Raw genomic sequence first — 1,288 nt, 5'->3', positions numbered from 1 at the left:
AGTTTTGATCGGATGTAGTTTATTGATGCAGATGTAATGATTAGACATAATGGATGCTGGTAAAAAATTTATCTTCATTTCACCTTTCTTTATGATGCAGTGTTTCCATCTACTACGGCAGCCTCACTACAAATCATAGCTAGCTTCTGCTTCACAAACAGGAAGGTAACTAATCCTGTTTTAAAATGGTAGTTTGACACCTCCATGGGTGATTATCAGTGTTTCACATCTTTTATTTTATGAGCTAACATAAGTTTCTGTTTTATTATATTTTTTCTGAGGAAATAAGAAATATTATAGTCACTAATCCAAATTTAACAACCAATGAAAAATATATTAATTTAATTATAATTTTATCAAAATATTATCTATATAAAATAATTTGCCAAAAAAAAACATACCCTGCTTGATATATCTCTAAAATAACAATAACAGTCTAAGTTATAATATTAATCGAGATATTTAAGCATCAAACTATCTGCAGCTACTAAGAATTTTACATTTCTCTCTTTATGGCAGTAAATTAAATCAAACATACCAGTGATGTTCACCTCACAAAGAACCAGATGCTTGTGGCCTGGTCTGAACACAGTGACGTATCGTCCCAACGCTGAGGTGGTAAAGCTGAAGGCAGTCATTTTAAGGTTTTCATAGTTTATCTCCTGTCCTTTGTCAGCTGTGATGTTGTAAACCCTGGATGAGGAAAAATATCCAAACAAACAGCTGATCAGACCCTGAATACTACTGAACATTATTGTAGCAAAAGCTGCAGAAGAAGGAACCACTAAGGAAAGCAGTGAGATTGTGATGGTTCTATTTTAAAAACTTCAATATCTTTCAGCTTTTTGTGACTTTCAGGATTTGTAAAAGAGCTGACTCTAGCATTTTATGTTGTGTTTAAAAAACAATTAAACTATTCTCATCAGGTTTCATTGTTGATCCTGGCATGTTCTTGAAAATCACCAGTGTGACGTATTTCTAAAGAAATCTAAGCAAAAAATATTACATTGAATTCCATGTTTGAAAACTGCCTCAAAAGATATATTATTAAAAAGAAAAACAACTACATTTAATACATTGATGTGTTCATTAAAAAAAATTATTTTAAGGTCTGAAAACATTAAATAAATCAATTAAGGTAATTACAGCCTGTTGTTGGTGCCGTTGTTCTCTAGAGAGTTCCCGATGTAGATCTGAGCTCCAGATATGTTAGCTACTTCATTTTGTTTGGTATGGATAGAGATGAAGTAGCTAACATATCTGGAGCTCAGATCTACATCGGGAACTC

General features: G+C 32.3%; 1 protein-coding gene across 1 annotated transcript in view; it reads right to left on the bottom strand.

Annotated features, from left to right (window-relative positions):
* Nucleotides 1–638, bottom strand: part of LOC107086339 — a 9,729-nt gene extending 9,091 nt beyond the window's left edge. Inside the window, exon 1 of the mRNA XM_015377209.1 lies at nucleotides 539–638. Coding sequence (XP_015232695.1) covers nucleotides 539–638 — 100 coding nt within the window. The remainder of the gene's footprint in view (nucleotides 1–538) is intronic.
* Nucleotides 639–1,288: the final 650 nt, after the last annotated feature.

Source organism: Cyprinodon variegatus, unplaced genomic scaffold (genome assembly GCF_000732505.1).
Source record: "Cyprinodon variegatus isolate N-32 unplaced genomic scaffold, C_variegatus-1.0 Scaffold149, whole genome shotgun sequence".
Taxonomy (NCBI): domain Eukaryota; kingdom Metazoa; phylum Chordata; class Actinopteri; order Cyprinodontiformes; family Cyprinodontidae; genus Cyprinodon; species Cyprinodon variegatus.
This window is presented reverse-complemented; position numbering and strand designations above follow the sequence as displayed.